Source organism: Schistocerca americana, chromosome 2 (assembly GCF_021461395.2).
Source record: "Schistocerca americana isolate TAMUIC-IGC-003095 chromosome 2, iqSchAmer2.1, whole genome shotgun sequence".
Lineage (NCBI taxonomy): Eukaryota > Metazoa > Arthropoda > Insecta > Orthoptera > Acrididae > Schistocerca > Schistocerca americana.
In genome coordinates this window covers 825,428,525-825,447,556 of record NC_060120.1, presented here as the reverse complement: position 1 = coordinate 825,447,556, position 19,032 = coordinate 825,428,525, and the positions used below count along the sequence as shown (strand labels likewise).

The window sequence follows — 19,032 nt, the reverse complement described above, 5'->3', positions numbered from 1 at the left end:
TGAAGCTGGCCATTGGACAGGTGGAGGTCAACATCAAGGAAAGTGGCATGGGATTTGGAGTAGGACCAGGTGAATCTGATGGAACCAAAGGAGTTGAGGTTGGAGAGGAAATTCTGGAGTTCTTCTTCACCGTGAGTCCAGATCATGAAGATGTCATCAATAAATCTGTACCAAACTTTGGGTTGGCAGGCCTGGGTAACCAAGAAGGCTTCCTCTAAGCGACCCATGAATAGGTTGGCGTACGAAGGGGCCAACCTGGTACCCATGGCTGTTCCCTTTAATTGTTGGTATGTCTGGCCTTCAAAAGTGAAGAAGTTGTGGGTCAGGATGAAGCTGGCTAAGATAATGAGGAAAGAGGTACGCCAACCTATTCATTTATTGATGACATCTTCATGATCTGGACTCACGGTGAAGAAGAACTCCAGAATTTCCTCTCCAACCTCAACTCCTTTGGTTCCATCAGATTCACCTGGTCCTACTCCAAATCCCGTGCCACTTTCCTTGATGTTGACCTCCACCTGTCCAATGGCCAGCTTCACATGTCCGTCCACATCAAACCCACCAACAAGCAACAGTACCTCCATTACGACAGCTGCCACCCATTCCACATCAAACGGTCCCTTCCCTACAGCCTAGGTCTTCGTGGCAAACGAATCTGCTCCAGTCCGGAATCCCTGAAGCATTACACCAACAACCTGACAACAGCTTTCGCATCCCGCAACTACCCTCCCGACCTGGTACAGAAGCAAATAACCAGAGCCACTTCCTCATCCTCTCAAACCCAGAACCTCCCACAGAAGAACCACAAAAGTGCCCCACTTGTGACAGGATACTTTCCGGGACTGGATCAGATTCTGAATGTGGCTCTCCAGCAGGGATACGACTTCCTCAAATCCTGCCCAGAAATGAGATCCATCCTTCATGAAATCCTCCCCACTCCACCAAGAGTGTCTTTCCGCCGTCCACCTAACCTTCGTAACCTCTTAGTTCATCCCTATGAAATCCCCAAACCACCTTCCCTACCCTCTGGCTCCTACCCTTGTAACCGCCCCTGGTGTAAAACCTGTCCCATGCACCCTCCCACCACCACCTACTCCAGTCCAGTAACCCGGAAGGTGTACACGATCAAAGGCAGAGCCACGTGTGAAAGCACCCACGTGATCTACCAACTGACCTGCCTACACTGTGACGCATTCTATGTGGGAATGACCAGCAACAAACTGTCCATTCGCATGAATGGACACAGTCAGACAGTGTTTGTTGGTAATGAGGATCACCCTGTGGCTAAACATGCCTTGGTGCACGGCCAGCACATCTTGGCACAGTGTTACACCGTCCGGGTTATCTGGATACTTCCCACTAACACCAACCTATCCGAACTCCGGAGATGGGAACTTGCTCTTCAATATATCCTCTCTTCCCGTCATCCACCAGGCCTCAATCTCCGCTAATTTCAAGTTGCCGCCACTCATACCTCACCTGTCATTCAACAACATCTTTGCCTCTACACTTCTGCCTCGACTGACATCTCTGCCCAAACTCTTTGTCTTTAAATGTCTGCTTGTGTCTGTATATGTGTGGATGGATATGTGTGTGTGTGCGAGTGTATACCCGTCCTTTTTTCCCCCTAAGGTAAGTCTTTCCGCTCCCGGGATTGGAATGACTCCTTACCCTCTCCCTTAAAACCCACATCGTTTCGTCTTTCCCTCTCCTTCCCTCTTTCCTGATGAGGCAACAGTTTGTTGCGAATGCTTGAATTTTGTGTGTACATTTGTGTTTGTTTGTGTGTCTGTCGACCTGCCAGCACTTTCATTTGGTAAGTCACATCATCTTTGTTTTTAGATATATATTTCATACGTGGAATGTTTCCCTCTATTATAAACATATATTATTTATATGCTTCTCCGATGTCAAGAATCTATCCACTGTTATGCCCAGGGCTTTATAAGTTTCTGTCTCATTTAGATTCAAGTTTCCAAGATTTACAGTAGTATTGTTCAAATTAGGTGTTTTGTTTGCGTGTATTTGCAAATATGTGGTTTTATTTACATTTATTAAAAGATTATTGCATTGAAATAATTGTTTCCATATTTAGAGATGCTTTCTTTTGTAAGTCATTTTTTGGCTGTGTATGCCACAACATATTATTAGAAAAGCTTAAGTGTTATGATATAAAGACAAAAACACCAAAACCATAAAATCATACAGTGTGCAGAAATACGACAAAATGTGAACAATGTTATTAAAAATGTCTACTCAGATTTTGATTTTGTTAATTATGGAGTGTCTTAAGGATCATTGCTTGGCCCACTACCTTTTATTTTATGTGTAACTGTACACACTGAAGCCTCATCAAAGTGTTCACACTTGAGTTTCTTTTTAGTCCACCAAGCTGGGTCCTGCATTGGCTGCACCCGTGGCCCATCATTGTCACTCCCGGGTTACACTGGCTGCAACTGTTGCCCATCTGACAGAAGTCATCTCTCTGCATCATCTGCTGCAGGATGCTACTTCCTACTGGCCTCAAGTGCTGCCACTCTCCACCAATATGCCGTGATGATATTGCCCTTGTAGAACTCTCCCTGTGCAATGTCTGTGACTGTCGGTGGAATGGAACGAAATAGTGTGGATTCGTGTCCATATTACTGTGTTGTTGTATTCAGTTTCTGAGTATAAATAAAATACATGTGTTCTTGCTACTGAAGCACATTGAAGACACCGCTCTATCAGCCATGATACATAACATTGGAATTTTATCTGCCTTTGTTAGTTAAAAAAGCATAACAACTTTTGTTTGTGTAAATATAAAATTATGGATATGGAGCATATGTTTACACTTAATTTGCTATATGTCTGTATGATTTATTAAGAACAATGAAATAACTAAGTAATACATTTTGTATCAAAATGTAATGTACCAAGAGTCATGAATTGTTATCCACTTTACTGAGTAAATCTTCATTAGTACTTGTTCAGTAAAAATATGATCTACATATCATTATGGTTTGATATATTGTATAATTCCAGAAATTATACATTCTTGTTTTCGATTTGCTGTGCAGAAAGACAAAATCTATTGAATTTCAAAATTTTGCCTTTTGGTTTCATTTTTTATGGAGTGAACCATTTGTGTACAAAAAATATTATTTAATTGTCATGGTATAAATTTAACCTCAAACCATTTGTTGCAGTACAAGCCGAAGTACAACACAGAAATTTTCTGTTAGAGCTTTCCGAACCTCTACAAACAAGCAATCAAGATGGCCATCAAGAAACGGAAGAAAAATTCACCAAACAGAAGGTCCTGGGAATGCTTCTTTTGAAGGACTGAAGATAGACAGTGGACCTATACCTTTGTCACGTTTGTGGAAACCATTGGGATTTACTATAGCTGTGAGTAAAACTTTAATGCATGTATTGTTCACCATCAAAATTAGCCACTTGACATCCATTTCTGTGTGTAGGATTTGGCATTTGATACACATCTGTGCTGCTCCTAACATATCCATTCACCTTCAGTTAGGCCATTGCCTCAGTCTTTTCTTATCTCTTGAAAACCAGAAATTCTTGGCTCATCTACCATCCACTTTCTGGGCTGTATGCCCTGCCGACTCACATTTAATTTTCATTGCTTCATTTGACTGCTGAAATAGAGATCTTGAATGTGGTTAGATAGAGTTTAACATCCAACTACTGCTGATTAGATTTGGAAAAAGAGAGTTGCACATATGCTAAGGAATGTTAAAAAGCAAACAATACTCTTAAATTTTGCGGTATTGGATCTTCTGCTTATGGAAATTCATAGAAAGTTGATTGGACTAGTCACAATAGGCAGAGCTCTGTCGGGTTATTTTGCATTATTCATTAAACAACTTTGTGCATTATTAAAATATTTAACTTCTTTACAGATTAATTTAGTACTGACTGGAGATTTTAATTGAAATTTTCACTGTATGCAGCTTCTAGAGCTATATTACAATCCTTTGTCATTTCAAATAGGCCTAACATGATATAAGTAACAGAGTTCTGGGGAGCACCATCACTGCTATTGATAATGTTTTGTAGACATATCAGGATTGCAGATGCATTGTGTGAAATACACAATTTTAATACTCAACTCCTGACATGTGCTTCATGATGCATAATGTAAATAATACATGGTGTAGTGTAAAGACGTAAGTTTTGTGTAAATGATTTTCTTTGGACATATGACCATGTGCAGACTTCGTCACCTACGTCAGTTACAACACACTTCAAAATTATTTAAACTCTTTTTAAATTGTCTCTGAATGGTTCTTGAACAAAACTGTAATTAAAACATCATCATTTGAGTCGTATGCGCAGAATTAAGTCACTCAGTCCAATTGGTTTGCGCAAACTTTTTTCAATGTAGATGTCGTTTGTTTCTTCTCAGAAATTATATTAATGCAAGTTATCTGCTTTACTAGATATTAGAACCACATTGAATAGACTTTCAAGAATCAAACTCGCGATGAACGCTGTCAAAAATTAATAATTTTGTCAAATAAATTACTTAACATAATTCTTCATAAATAAATTCTCGGAACACGTATTTAAACTTTTGTAGCATCCACTAATTTATTATCTTCCTACATATAAACGTGAAACTGAGCCTTGACAAGATAGAACTGAACATTTACAACATGATTAAACTTTCTATGACGTCAGTGTTGTAGAAACACTACAAATTCTTAATTTTCAATTTTTAGAAGCACGATGCAACAACTCGGTTTCAGGATCTTCTGTTGCTCTTTGGCTGTCAACCCGCGACGTATAGTGGCCAGCAATTTTCTCTCTGGTCCCGGCAGCGAAGATGCTGTCTCCGTTCGTTGCGCCGCCCTCTCCGTACATGAAACATAAAAAATAAATACAAAACTTTATACAATTCACAACCATTACAAATATTACAAAAAATACATAAACAAAACTAACTTAAACTTATATTCGCCTGCAAACTGGGCTGACACTGGTGGATGGGTGACGCTTCAATGTCACGTCCCACTACAGTGGAAACTGCGAAGGGTAATAAAAAAAAAAAAAGCTCTGTGTCAGGCACATATGGAGCTTCATCGATTGCTCCATTTGGTTTCTGTTGATACTGTTGGCAGATGTGATTTCGTAAGTAATGCCCAATTATTTATTACAACTCTGACACAATTGCAAACTGCTTAGCAGAGCATTTTACTCAGAGTTCCGCTTCTGTGAATTACCCACTGGCCTTCCGCTCCCTGAAAGAGCGGTTGGAAAGGCGGAGCCTTTCATTTCACACCCTCCACCCTGAATCGTACAATGTTCCGTTCGGTGAGTGGGAATGCCCGAGTGCCCTAGCCGCTTGCCCTGACACAGCTCCCGGGCCCAATTGCATTCACTGTCAGATGGTAAAACACCTCTCCGTGGACTGCCAGTGACACCTCGTAGACCTTACCATAAATAAAGATCTGTAGCGTCAGCCACTAACCGGACAAGGGTACATCTAGAACCGGAGGCTCAAGGATGCAACAGTTGTGTTATGTAAACACTCTTATCGCATGGCCTTGGCGGCGCGCCAGCGGAGACACGCACACTCTAAAACAACCTAGTGTGCGCGTCCGGGATAACGTTCTGCTGGCCACTGCGAAAACTCTTAAGTCCCATATGTAAGGTCAACGTTTTCGCACGCTATATAAGCGAGCGCGCTCTCGCGCTACGCTCAGTCTGTGTCTTGCTGCTGCACAGGCAACTGCATTGAACGCCGCCAACATGCCTTACAGGAGATATCGACCTCGTCGTCGCACAACAGTTTACAAAAATATAGAAAACATCGAACTAACAACAACAACAACAGGCGACAAGAAGAATCGCATCCCAGTGAAGAGTGTCGCCGCCAGTGCTCTCGTTGATGGTTCATGTGTGTTTCTTGGATGTACTCTTAATTTTAGTTTGGACATAAACGATACCTTCTCTCATGGTAATGGAGGTGGACAGCTACTGCCCCATTAGCCTCACCAATGTTCTCTTGAACAAATGGTGAGCCGGAGGTTGTGTTGGCTCCTGGAGTCTCGGTGCCTTCTGGCTCCATCCCAGGATGGTTTCCGCCGAGGCCACTCAACGACAGGTAATTTGGTGTGCCTTGAGCCTGCCGTCCGAACGACATTTTCCAGGCATCTGGTCACCGTCTTTTTTTATTTACGGAAGGCCTACGACACGACCTGGCGCCACTACATGAGTGGTGCCTCTGTGGCTCACTCCCTATTTTTATACAGAACTCTGCCTACGTACCTTCCATGTTCAAGTAAGAGGCTCCTTTAGCTCCTCCGATATCCAAGAGAATGGGGTCCCGCAGGGCTCTGTATTGAACGTTCCACTGTTTTTGGTCGCTATTTAAGAGGATGCTTTCTTCCTCAAATGTGACGCTACTTCAGCTGGCACCTACTCATCACACGACTACCAGTCGCACTTTCATAGATATATTCGCAACGAAATCTCCAAACAGAATAATCCGCACCTCTCAAATATCTGCGCCTGGCATGTCTGCCTCTACTCCCCTCATGGACATGAACGACAAACTCCATAATTTCACTAACAAAATTACTCAACTATATGACAAATATGCTCCAATAAAGACCAGAAAAGTAAAAAGGCAACCTGCACCTTGGCTGACTGATGAACTAAAACAGCTCATGAATCTCAAAGATTCTGCACATCGAGCATACAAGATACACCCTATATCTGAAAATCATGCTGTATACAAGCAGAAACGAAACAAAGTCAGTCAAGTGGTGAGAAACGCTAAGCTCAGACATGCCCTACATTAGCTGACAATAGATGTAGACCAGCTATCCTGTGGAAAAATCTCCGTAGTCTCGGTTTAGGCAAAATAAAAGTTGCAGAAAATCCTATGGTCCCAGCTGAAGAACTAAACCGATTCTTCACATTACCTGCAACCAAAATTGATCCGCAAAAAAAACAGAGAATCATTGATTACTTCATGGAGATGAACGACTGTAGCAAAGAAAAATTCTATCTACAGCACGTCACTTGCAGTACTGTCAAGAAAGCCATAATGCGGATTAGATCAGCATCTACTGGACATGATGGTATCACTATCCAGATGGTAAAACTTATTATTGACCAACTACTTCCCTCTATAACAGACATTTTCAACGATTCATTAATCACAAGTGTTTTCCCTGAGGCTTGGAAACTGGGACAAATTAAGCCACTGCCTAAAAAGGACATCGCCACAGCACCCTCTGACTACCGCCCCATCTGCCTTCTTCCTGCACTATCAAAAGCCTTAGAATATATAGTTCATGACCAGCTCACCAACTACCTAACTACTAACAACCTACTAGACGAATACCAATCAGGTTTCCGTAAACATCGAAGCACAACATCCGCTCTGATAAAGGTGACAGATGACCTGAAACTTGCCATGGACAGACGAGAAGCGACTATCATTTGCTTCTTAGATTTCAGCAAAGCATTTGATACTGTCGACTTCGACATCTTATTAGCCAAACTTAGCGGTCTAAATTTCTCACCAAGCGCAGTGCAATGGTTTCGCTCATACATGACGTCTCGTCAGCAACGCGTCCTGTCTGGGAATATAAAATCACAATGGCGGCAGGTAGTGTCAGGCGTTCCCCAAGGCTCAGTATTAGGTCCTATACTCTTCTCTCTTTATGTCAATGATGTGTCATCGGTCCTGACCTATTGCAAATACCATATGTATGCTGATGACCTTCAGTTGTATCTAAGTGCGAAACCAAGCAAACTCCAGAAAGCTATTGAAAATTTCAATACTGACCTCGATGCACTGTCAAAATGGGCACAGGACATAGGTCTAAAACTAAACCCATCTAAAACCCAAGCAGTACTTGTTGGTCACTCTAAGCTCATTAGCCCAAAACATTGGGAATCTGTACCACCTCTTATCTTAAATGGAACAAATATTAAATTCTCTCCCTCAGCAAAGAGTTTGGGAGTAATAATAGATGAAAATCTAAATTGGACAGAGCACGTAACTGCAGTGTGCAAAAAAGCATCAGCATCCCTTCATGTCCTACAAAAATATAAAAAACTCTTCCCTTTCGATCTGAAAAAGAAATTAATACAAACGCTTATACTCCCAATCATTGATTACAGCGATATTATCCTACAAGGCCTCTCTCAGGAAAATTCCTGACGTCTAGAACTGGTCACGAATGCCTGCGTCCGATATATCTGTGACGTTCGACTTTTTGATCACATTTCACCAGCATATGCAAAATTGTCCTGGCTGCGTGCAGACAAACGCAGAGATTTCCATACACTCTGTCTCATCTACTGCCTTATAAATGTACACTGTCCCTCATATCTCTCCTCGTCCCTAACACTCATGTCGGAACAACATGACAGAAACACATGTTCCCATCATAATAAAATCCTCTCCGTTCCACTGCATCGCTCAGTCACCTTCTCCAAGTCCTTTACAGTAGCGGGAACCCGACTCTGGAATAACCTCCCTCGTTACGTTAGAGAACTTAAAAACATGACCGGCTTCAAAAAACAGTTAATGACGTATCTACTTAAGCAACAGTAATGCCTTCCTCTGTACATGAGTGCACTTCACCTCATTAGTTCCCTCTTTCCTCCTCCTTAAACCTCCCTTACCCAAAACTCGCTATACTAGTAAACATCTACTTTACACACCAAGATATTAATGTACATCTGCACAAACCTTCATTACTATTGCCAATCTTTCTCATGTTTGTCATTATTATTTGATTTTTTTTTACTGTTATTATTATTGCTTTCACCATAATCTGTATGTATAGCACCTGATGTAAAAATACTGCCAGCATTTACTTTATTAGGTCTTAGTCATGTTTATCATTATTATTTGATTTTTTGTTTTACTGTTGTTGTTATTGTTTTTATCATAATCTGTATGTATAGCAACTGTTGTAAAAATACTTCCACATTTACTTTATTAGGTCTTAGTCACTACTCTTTATTCATATTGTCACTAGAGTAAGCTAATTTTCTCATTTAAACTATGTTCATGATGTAACTCTGATGTGTGAAATGCTGCATGTGTGGAACACTGGTCCGATGTAAGAGAGGGCCTGATGGCCCTAATCTGATCAGGTTAAATAAATAAATAAATATAAATAAGGACTCTGTTCCTCCTAAGGCACTCCGCAGTCACTTCTTCTCGATCCTTGACGAATCCCAGGGTTCTGAAGTCATCTATACTGAAGGCTCGCTGGTTGATTGGTCGTGTAGGCTTTGCCTATGCTCACTCGGCCCATATCGAACAGCGCTCCTTGCCGGATGGCTGCAGTGTCTTCACTGCCGAGCTGGTGGCCATCTCTCGTGCCATTGAGCATATTCGTTCCTGCCCCGGTGTGTCCTACATGCTATGAAGTGATTCACTGAGTGGTTTACAGGCCCTTGATCAGTGCTACCCACCCCATCCTCTGGTAACTTTTATCCAGGAGTCAGTTTATGCCCTCGAATGATCTGGTCGCTCAGTAGTCTTTGTATGGACCCCGGGACACGTCGGAATCCCGGGAAATGAGCTCGTTGACGGACTGACCAAACAGGCCACTCGTAAGCTGCTTCTGGAAATTGGAATACCCGAACCTGATCTCCGATCGGTTTTACACCACAAAATTCTTCGGATTTGGGATCCTGAATGGTGCGGCTTGGTTATGCCCAATAAACTCTGCACCATCAAGGAGAGCACAAATGAGTGGAAGTCTTCTCTGCGGGCTTCTCACAGGGACTCTGTGGTCCTCTGCTGCCTTCGCATGGGCCGCACTTGGCTGATGCATGGCTGTCTTCTCCGGCGTGAGGCCCCACCATTTTGTCGCTGTGGTTCACATTTGACAGTGGACTGTCCACATCTAGCCACTCTGAGAGTGAATTTTAATCTCCCTGACTCCCTTCCTTCGATTTGAGGAGACGGTGCCTCCACAGCTAACTTGGTCTTAAATTTTCTGCGTGACACTGGTTTTTATTCTTCAATTTAAGTTTTAGTTCCTGTCCTTTGTCTGCCTGTACTTTCTACCCTAGTACTTTCAGGGTAATGTGTTGCAGAGTGACTGGCTCATCCTTTTTTATCACTGTGATCAGCCAGCCCAGGACATCTGCTCTACTGTTTTAAGCTCTTCTGCCTGTTTCTTGTATGTCAGTGCTTTCCTTGTCATCTGTTGTCTGTAGTGTGTTCAGCTTTTTTTTTTCCCCATCTCGAACTCATGTCGTGTGTCCTGTATGTTTTCCGTTTTATCCCATGGACTTAGTTCGATGGAACAAGGGGCCGATGACCATGTAGTTCGGTCCCTTTAAAGCATTTAATAAAACACGACTTCCAGTCCAGAAAGCATACCAGTTAGATTCTTTTCAGAGTACTGTGATGCAGTAGCCCCATACGTATCAATCATATACAACTGCTCGTTCGATGAAAGATCCATAACAAAAGACCGGACAGTGGCACAGGTCACACAAATACTCATGAAAGAAAATAGAAGTAATCCACTGATGTCAGTTTGCAGTGGAATTGTGGAGCATATACTGTGTTCAAACATCATGAACTATCTCGAAGGTAACTGTGTGTTGACACATAGTCAGCGCATATTCTGAAAGTATCATTATTGTGATACACAACTAGCTCTTTATTTGCATGATGTTATGAATGCTGTTGACAGGGGATCTCATATTGAGTCCATATTTCCAGAAGGCTTTTGACATCATTCGTCACTAGAAATTTCTATTAAAATTGTGTACCTATAGAGCATTGCTTTGGTTGTACGACTTGATTTGTGATGTCAGGAAGGTCATAGTATGTAATAATCAACAGAAAGTCATTGAATAAAACAGAAGTCATACTCAGTGTCTGCAAAGCAAGTGTTATAGTATGTCTTCCTTTTATTCTGCCCTCCAAGGCCTAGGTGCTTGTGCCTTTTCCATCTTCACTTTTCCCTGCTACCTCATTCTGGGTCATCCTATGTTTCTTCTTTTGGCTGGTACAATATGGCAAGCTGTGGTATTCTCTCTGCACCCATTCTTCTTAGGTGATTTTGTTCAGTTTTTTTCACTTTCCTAAGAAATCATATTTCTGGTGCTTGTAGTTTGCTTTCTTTTCCCTTTTTTTAGAAAAAATTATTTTATTTAGCAATTCACATGTTGACTGATATTTGCCAATCTTATTTTCTATGTCCTTATCTATGTCATAGCCTGTGTTGCATCTCATGGCTTATGTTTCCTCATAAAATATTAAAGTTAGAGACCTACTCATGAAGTGTATTATCCTTCACTATTTTCGGACATACGGACTATTTCCCATGTGAGCCATGAACTTCCCTAATTGATGTCATTTATAGACCGCTTTTTGTAGCTCATCTTCACTTTCTTCCAAATGGAAACATCATCTGCGTACATGAAGATATTAACATATGGTTATAATAGAGGGAAACATTCCACGTAGGAAATATATATCTAAAAACAAAGATGATTTGACTTACCAAATGAAAGTGCTGGCAGGTCGACAGACACACAAACAACCACAAACATACACACAAAATTCAAGCTTTCGCAACAATTGGTCTTTAAATATGTCTGCTTGTGTCTGTATATGTGTGGATGGATATGTGTGTGTGTGTGTGCGCGAGTGTATACCCGTCCTTTTTTCCCCCTAAGGTAAGTCTTTCCGCTCCCGGGATTGGAATGACTCCTTACCCTCTCCCTTAAAACCCACTTCCTTTCGTCTTTCCCTCTCCTTCCCTCTTTCCTGATGAGGCAACAGTTTGTTGCGAAAGCTTGAATTTTGTGTGTATGTTTGTGGTTGTTTGTGTGTCTGTCTACCTGCCAGCACTTTCATTTGGTAAGTCAAATCATCTTTGTTTGAAGATATTAACATATTTATTTCTATTAATCTGTATACCTTGATTTACTTCCTATCTGTAGGTTTTAATCAATTCATTTATACACACATCAAAAAAAGTTTAGCATCACCTGGATTCCAAGAATTCCGGAACCTGTACAGAAAATTGGAATAGAGATCAGCGTAAGCATCATTGCTGCCCTTTCTATTGCTCTCTTTTGGCGTCATTTTCTGCCAAAGTCAGTGTTGTTTTTACCAATTTGGTGATTTTTCTTTACCAAATTTGATGTCATTTTTTGCCAGATTCAGTGTTATTTTTTTCCATATTTTGTGTTTTTTTTGCCAAATGTTTTGTTAGTCTTTGGCCTAATTTTGAGCTACTTTTTCACCAAAATCGATATTTTTATCCTAGAATGGATGTTAATTTTCTTTGCCAAATTTGGTTTTATTTTTTGCCAACTGTGTTGTTATTTTTGCCAAATTGAAAATTATTTTTTGCCACATTTGGTATCTTTTTTGCTATTTCCTTTTTTTTCTTCAAAATTTGTTGTTGAAATTTGTCATTTTTTGCAAAGTTCAGTCTTTTTTTCCAAATTTGATGTTATTTTTGCTAAATTTGGTATAGACTTTTTGCCAAATTTGCTGTTATTTTGTCAAATTTACTGTTGTTTATTTTGTCATGTTTGGTGTTTTTAATTTAGCCAAATTCAGTGTTCTCTGGTCAAATTCTGTGTTTTTGTCAAATGTGATATTAGTTTTTGTCTCATTTGGTGTTTCTGACCAAATTCTGTGTAATTTTCATTGTCAAATGAAAGTTCATTACACGGGGAATTAACTGCTACTTTAAGGTTACTCAGACTTGAGAGTATTAGAAGCCAAATTGTGGTTTTAACATTCAATAATTATTATCAGTTATGAATATGTGTATTAGAACACTTCCGTTCCCAGATGTTCAACGCTTTTATATGGCAAAATTACAAATTTTGTAATACCTCATAAAAATTGCTGATTTTGTATTTGTTTCCGTACAATTTCTTATTTCATATTACCGCTTTTGTGAAGTATTCCTATCTGTACTTGTTGATAGTGATTTCTTCAGTTTTATTATTACCAACTTTTGTGTCAATGTATAAGCTTTTCATAGCTTCAATAAGATATCCAGCTTTAAACATTATGCCCCATAGTTTCTTTCTGTTCACACTGTCAAAAGATTTTTTGAACAAAGTAAAAGCTATGTTGTTGTTGTGGTCTTCAGTCCAGAGACTGGTTTGATGCAGCTCTCCATGCTACTCTATCCTGTGCAATCTTCTTCATCTCCCAGTACCTACTGCAACCTACATCCTTCTGAATCTGTTTAGTGTATTCATCTCCTGGTCTCCTTGTGCGATTTTTACCTTCCACGCTGCCCTCCAATACTAAATTGGTGATCATCATACAAAAGATAAGTGCATCTAAATTGTATTTTCATTATTTCTCTAAAATTCTTTTTGTGGTAAAAATATGTTCTCACTGCATGAATGGCCTTTCTGGAATCTACATTGCTCTTAGAATAGGAGTGTCTCTGTTATGATTCTTAAATGGTTATTGATTATTTTTGAAAATATTTTATATGCTGAGTTTCAGAGGCTAATTTCTCTATAATTTTCACATGTGTTTCTTTGAACTTTTTTTAAAAAAATAGATATCACTTTAGATATTTTCCAAGAGCTTGGGATTTTACACCAGTGCCAACATTCATTAAATAAATGTAATAATCTAAAATCACAAAAGGTACCAACATATTTTAAAAGTTACACTTTAATACAATCTCGCCCATATGGTTTCCTGTTTTTCATACTTCTTAAACTACTTGCAGTTGTCCTGTTGTGATTGAATCCACCATACTATTATGTGATGTGATGCCTCTGCCCCCTCCTTCAGTTCTGGATCTTCTATTTTTTTAATAATATTTTTTCCACTGGTCTTTGCTAATTATATTTTGATGTGAAGTATCTTTCTGTCTAAATATTTCATTACTTTATAGCAAATATTTGCCTTCCGTGTGTATCTTGTTCTGCTTTAGTTGTAAAATGATCCCATGACACTTGATGTGCTAGCCCCCCCCCCCCCCCCGGCCCCCCCGCCCCCCATGGTTCCCTTTTTGTTTATACTCCTTTTCAGTTTGTATTGTTTTATTCTGCAGGAGTTTTTTGTGGGCCCTATCTTTTCTTCAATGGCCTTCGTGATATTCTCGTTCTAAGCTCTTGATCCTTTCTTTTTCTTTAACTTCTTCGTTTTTCCCCACAGTCTCATATGCCACTCTTTCTATGCATTCTGTAATACTTAGCCATTCTTTTTATATATCGTGGGGTGTATAGCAGATAATTCTGTAGCTGACTTTTGATAAAATTTTGTAATACTTTCTTGTTCCAGAAGGTACACCTTAAAAGATAACCCCAAGCTTTGTTCGTCTTCGTGATCTAATTTAGCTGTTGTGATGACTAAATAGTGATCAGAACAGATATTGCATCCTTGGTGTGTGTGTGTGTGTGTGTGTGTGTGTGTGTGTGTGTGTGTGTGTGTGTGTGTGTGTGTGTGTGTGTACGTCCAAACTTGATTACTTAGCTGGTCATTTGCTAACATGTAGTGTGTTAAAGATCTATAGCCCTAGCACTCCATGTAAACATATGTATCTCTTTTTTCTTAAAAAATGTATTAATGATGTTAAGCTGGTTGAAGGTTGCAAAGTGTCTAAGTCCTTTGCCACTTTCATTGTTGTGTTGTCCTGTGAATGTGCCCAGAGCTCCTGAGATGTGTATGTTGCCTCCTCTCCACACATGAGAACCTGATCTATTTAGGACCATTTGCAGTTTGTCATAGAACAATTTTGTTTCTATTTTTTTTTTAATTTTATTTCTGTTTTTTTCCCTTCTTTTGGTGCCTCCATTTGTTATTTGTTAGGATTACCACCCAACATATTGCTCTTGTGTTTTGAAGTACTCCACTGTATATCATTTTATAGTATTCAAGATCTGTTGTGCCTTTTAATTTCTTTTTTGATTCTGTTGCAATAGCTGTATCAATTTGTTTATATATCAATTTATGGCCTAGCTCCATTTCTTTGTTTATAATCCCTCTTCTGTTCCATGTGGCAGTTCTCATCCTATCCGTAGTATCTAATTGTTTACCCTTGACTTGCCTAGGTTGTCACCATGATCCATCCTTTTTCATCCAAGGCTGTGAAATGTGAAGAGAGAGCCAGTGTGTATAATCTCTCTGCTGTTCATAATCTACGTAAACAATTTAGGAAATAATCTGAGGACACCCCTTAGATTGTTTGCTGATGAATCTGTCATTTACTATTCAGTCAAGTCATAAATTCAAAACCAATTGCAAATTGAATTGGACGTGATTTATGTGTGGTGTGAAAAGTGGCAATTATCTCTGAATAAGGAAAAGTGTGTGGTCATCCACATGAGCACAAAAAAAGAAGCCATTAAATTTTGGTTACATGATAAGTCTCACAGATTTAAGGGTTGTCAAAATGCCTAGGCATTACAGTTATAAACAACTTAAATTGGGACAGTTACAAAGATAAATGTTGTGAGGAAGGAAACCAAAGACAACATTTTATTAGCAGAACACCTAGAAGATGCAACAGTTCTACTAAAGAGACTGCCTACACTATGCTTGTTTGACATCTGCTGTGATGTATTGGATTCTTACCAGAAAGGACTGATGGAAGGGAGGGGAGGGGGGGGGGAGTGTCATGTATATGTTAAGCGAGTTTGGGTGGTAGTCATTAAAACAAAGGTGTTTTCAGTTACGGCAAGATCTTTTCATGAAACTTCAGTCACCAACTTTCTCCTCTCAGTGTGGAAATATTTTATCTTTGCCAACCTACACAGGGAGAAATGGTCATCATAATAAAATAAGAGAAATCAGAGCATGTACAGAGAGATTTAACTGTTTATTTTTTCCATATGCTGTTATGGGTGATCCCATGTGGAATCCTTCATGTTAGATGTAGAATTCATCTTTTAATCTGAAATAATTTTGTCCTTTGGTTACTTTCAAAGTGTTTGAGACTTCTTGTGGCTCTTGTTGTGGGATAATGTTTGTATTTTGTAGTTGTTTTTCAATTATTTTGATTGTTTCTTCAGTTGGTGTGTGGATGTACATTGATGTGAAAAGAGAGAGAGAGAGAGAGAGAGAGAGAGAGAGAGAGAGAGAGAGAGAGAGAGAGAGAGCTGTGTTGGTCATTTTGATATATTTGATTTTGTCAGTAGGTCATTGGTGTTTTCTAAGCTTGTGTTGTTTGTGCAAGTGTAGTGTTTTGGTAGAAACGTGTGCATGTGTCTGGCTAAATGACATGTTGATGCAGTTGTGAAATCTACACCTCTGCAATCTTTGATCAAAGTTAATGGATATTGCCCATGTTAGATCAGGACAGGTTTAATGAGGAATAAAAATGACCACTCACAAGACCACGATAACTTTTTTTTTACAGACTAGTTTTTAAATAGAAATTCATCCATCGGACACAAAGAGTTTTCTAGGAGAAATGGTTTTAGGTTATTTATAAAATTTGTTTGCTGCATGTCAGACATTTTAAGTTATTGGGCAAATGATCAAAATATTTTTCTTTCTGAGCATTGAACTTTTTCAGAGCCACTAACAGCTTTACTGATGGGTAATAAAGGTCATATTTCTCTCTAAATGTTGGAGGTATGCAACTACTGTTCTTTTCAAATGGTGATGAATTGTTTATCATGGATTTCATTAATGAACATATACAGGGTGTTCATTTCAACTTAAGACATTGACATATCTCGAAAACTACACATCAGCTCAAAAAAGTTATAATCCAATTCAAACAATGGAAACTCCAAGTAGGAATATCAACAAACGGCAGATTGCTACTTACCGTAAAGAAGACATGTTAAGTATAATTAAAAGACATTTACATAAGTTTTCGGCCACAGCATTCATCAGTAAAAGAGACACACACTCAACTCATACACACAAGCAAGCACATCTCATGCACACATGACCGCCAGCTACAGAATTCAGCATACGGCGCTGGAGTTGGCAGCCGTGTGCATATTTGTGTGTATGAAAGGTGTGTTGTCTCTCTTTTACTGATGAAGGCTGTGGTTGAAAGCTTTACGTAAGTGTCATTTAATTGTGCCTGTCTGGAACTTAATATGTCTTCTATAATTCTAATTTGTTTGTCGTGGAAGGTGACATACAACGATATCACGCTCGACCAGCCACCTCACCCCATGTGGGTGGCGAGGGGCAGCTTTAAAATCTTCAGTGGGAAACCCCTTTTTTTATTGCAGATTATGATTCTACAGTAAAATCTATGTACGTTTTGTCTGAAGCATTTTCTTTGTTTCGCCACAGATGGCACAGTAATCGGAGGAATATAAATGGGTACACAATCCTAATTTATGACATGGCCCTTGAATATCCAATGGCATGTGGGACCCCCCTCCAAGCTGTAACGGGAGGACAGGCCCATATTTGATAACTTCTAAATGGAAACCCCATTCTCAACGTTGTATTCCTCCAACATATCAAACAAGGGACTATTCGATGTCCCAATATGCCCGTGGTTCCAGGTGAATGCTACTCTACTTTTCCAGTTAGAGTAAGTGGTCAAATGTAGCACTGCCAACTTCAAGACACTTAGTGATACACTTATGACTGTACAGAGGCTAGAAGCATATGTGTGGGAATGTCAGCACAGGCGTTCTGTTGGTGCTTGGAGGTGCACCTTATCTTTTAAATATCCCCACAGGAAGAAATCCAGTGATGTCTAATCTGGTGACCTAGTGGTCCAATTAATAGGGCCACCTCTGCTGATCCGCCGACAAGTGTAAACACAGTCTAATGCCTCCTATGCCTCAATTGTGTAATGCACTGAGCAACCGTCATGCTGAAACCACATATGTTGTTGAACATCCTGCAGTAATATTGGTAGTTCCTGTTCCAGAAACATTCAATATTTGCATCAGTTCAACATGCTGTTGATAAAAGCCGGCCGAAGTGGCCGTGCGGTTAAAGGCGCTGCAGTCTGGAACCGCAAGACCCCTACGGTCGCAGGTTCGAATCCTGCCTCGGGCATGGATGTTTGTGATGTCCTTAGGTTAGTTAGGTTTAACTAGTTCTAAGTTCTAGGGGACTAATGACCTCAGCAGTTGAGTCCCATAGTGCTCAGAGCCATTTGAACCATTTTTTGTTGATAAAATACGGACTATTGAGTTTGTTCCCCATGATGCCACACCATACGTTAACTGACCTAGGAAGTTGATGGTCAGCATGCTGCAATCAGTGGAGATTGTCTACACTCCAGTAATGCATGTTATGCCAGTTAATGATACAATGGTTTGTGAATGTAGTTTCACTGGAAAACAGTACCTCGGCAAAGAACGTGGGGGTTGTTTGTATTTGTGGAAGTGCCTGTTCGCTAAACACTACTCAGTTATGGAAACTGGTGCCATTAAGTTGCAGTGACTCATGCTATGGATGATACTTATGATGATGCAGTATTGTGAAAATACTACCTACAGGCGTACTAGAATTGTTATATAATTGGTGGATGCTTATCCATGGGTTGTAGAGCACCACCACTAGTACAGCTATTTCATTAGCTTCCCATGTAACACATTTGCTTAGTTTCCTTTTGTTGGTATGTATGCTGCCATCAGACATAAAGGTGTTCACAAACTAGTAAAAGGAAGAACAAGCACAAGCTTTCCCTGGAAAACATTCGGCATACAACGCAACAGCAGCCTCAACATTTCTCCAACATTCTCTGTATATCAGGATCATTTCAGTTTTTTCTTCTGTGGTTGCAACATTCATCGTCCACTTGTACATCTTTTCTCCAAATATTAGGTAGGTGTGCGGGCAATAAACGCTGTGCAAGTATTGTAATGTTTAGAACTGCTATCTGTTCTACATCTGCACGATACCTGAGCTCCAGTCATAGTGTACAATACATCATAGTTCACTACATGGCCACAGTGATGCATCAAGTAGTCCCCTGCTCAATATGGTGGAGGAATATAACATTGTGAATGTGTTTTCAGGTAGGGGTTATGAAATACTGATTTGTCTTACCCTCATTGCATGGAGGTGGGGTCCACTTGCCATTGGATGTTCAAGGGCCATTG

At 39.9% G+C, this 19,032-nt stretch overlaps 1 protein-coding gene across 1 annotated transcript in view; it reads left to right on the top strand.

Annotated features, from left to right (window-relative positions):
• Positions 1–19,032, top strand: part of LOC124594852 (presenilins-associated rhomboid-like protein, mitochondrial) — a 114,782-nt gene that overhangs the window by 6,756 nt on the left and 88,994 nt on the right. The window contains exon 2 of the mRNA XM_047133310.1: positions 3,192–3,393. Coding sequence (XP_046989266.1) covers positions 3,192–3,393 — 202 coding nt within the window. The remainder of the gene's footprint in view (positions 1–3,191; positions 3,394–19,032) is intronic.